The 1,257-nt window shown below is 59.9% G+C and overlaps 1 protein-coding gene across 1 annotated transcript; it reads left to right on the forward strand.

The window, feature by feature from the left end:
- Positions 1-107: 107 nt before the first annotated feature.
- Positions 108-1,013, forward strand: SPRG_18042 (hypothetical protein; the record flags this gene model as incomplete). The annotated part of the gene is made up of 1 exon (XM_012357470.1): positions 108-1,013. A coding segment is annotated over one exon (906 nt), but the record flags the coding sequence as incomplete, so codon positions are not given.
- Between the last annotated feature and the right edge of the window lie 244 nt (positions 1,014-1,257).

Consider the following 1,257-nt stretch of genomic DNA (forward strand, 5'->3'; position numbering starts at 1 on the left):
CCCGCGGACGCCGGTCATCTTCTTCAACCACTACTGGCCGCCGTGGGAGTGGCCAAAGCACAAGCCCATCTACCTCATGCCCAACATTGAGATGGGCGAGCTCAAAGCGCAGCAGTACTGGAGCGCTTAGCGTCGTCATCTGCAAGTCGCGCGACTGCTACCGCCGCGTGACCAAGTGGTACGAGCAAGAGGGCAATCCGAATGGTGCCGCCGTCTTCTATACGCGGCACACTACCGCCGACATTGCGGGCCACATTGCCCGCAAGCTCGGTCCCGGCGCCATCAAGCCCAAAGACTACCGCAACAACGTTCGGTTCACGCACTCGGCCGGCGGGAGCGTCAGCAAGGGCACGGACCAGGTCATCGAGTGCTGGCTGGCACGACCGGATCTGCCGCCGCTCGACCTCTCAATGAGTCAAAGTCTATACGATATGGGTTATGGTGAAAAGTACGCCGAGCAAATCGCAGCCGCCAAGAACATCAACTTTCAGCACAGCGCAATCAGCGAAGAGACGTTTGGGAAGCGACTCGCCGAGACGTCTTTCTTCCTCTGTGCGAGCCGATGGGAGGGCTACGGTCACTACATCAACCAAGCGCGCGCGGCCGGCGGCGTCATTATCACGACGGATGCGCCACCAATGAACGAGCTCATCGTTGTGCCCGAAAGCGGCGTTTATGCCAAGACGGTCGTGCATCACCACCCGCACCAGATTATGGGCGGCCGCTCGGAAGGCGAGCACGGACTCCGCGATGTTAGCGGTCTCCAAGCCGACTACTCACCGGGCGATCTCTGCAACGCCGTCAACCACGTGCTACGACTGTCGGGCGGCGAGCGCGAGCGCATGGCCAAGGCGGCGCAACAGCAGTACCACGACGACACCAAGTTCTTTGCGACCTCTATGCGCAACCTCCGCGCGTTTGCGCGCGCCCAGCTGCGCTCTAATACGACAGCCGCCGAGGTCGCGGCCGGCAACTGGCAAGACTCGGCGGTGCTGGACGTGCTGTGCGTGTAACTTGCAATGCCAATATATAATTGTGCACTTTTTCATTCATTTCTCTCCGCCCAAGCCACACAATGCATCCATCACCAGGTCGCCAGAACGAGTACTTTGCGCTTGAAACTGAAATGACCGAGACATGGTACGTTGGCAGAGAGCGCTGTGGAGAGCACGGAGTGCGAGGTCGCGTCGCCGTCCGAGGCGTCCAGCAGTAGCGAGACGCGATCCAAGATGCAGCACACAAAACTAAGAACGTAGT

The sequence above is a fragment of the Saprolegnia parasitica genome (assembly GCF_000151545.1).
Source record: "Saprolegnia parasitica CBS 223.65 unplaced genomic scaffold supercont2.937, whole genome shotgun sequence".
NCBI classification, from domain to species: Eukaryota; Oomycota; class Saprolegniomycetes; order Saprolegniales; family Saprolegniaceae; genus Saprolegnia; species Saprolegnia parasitica.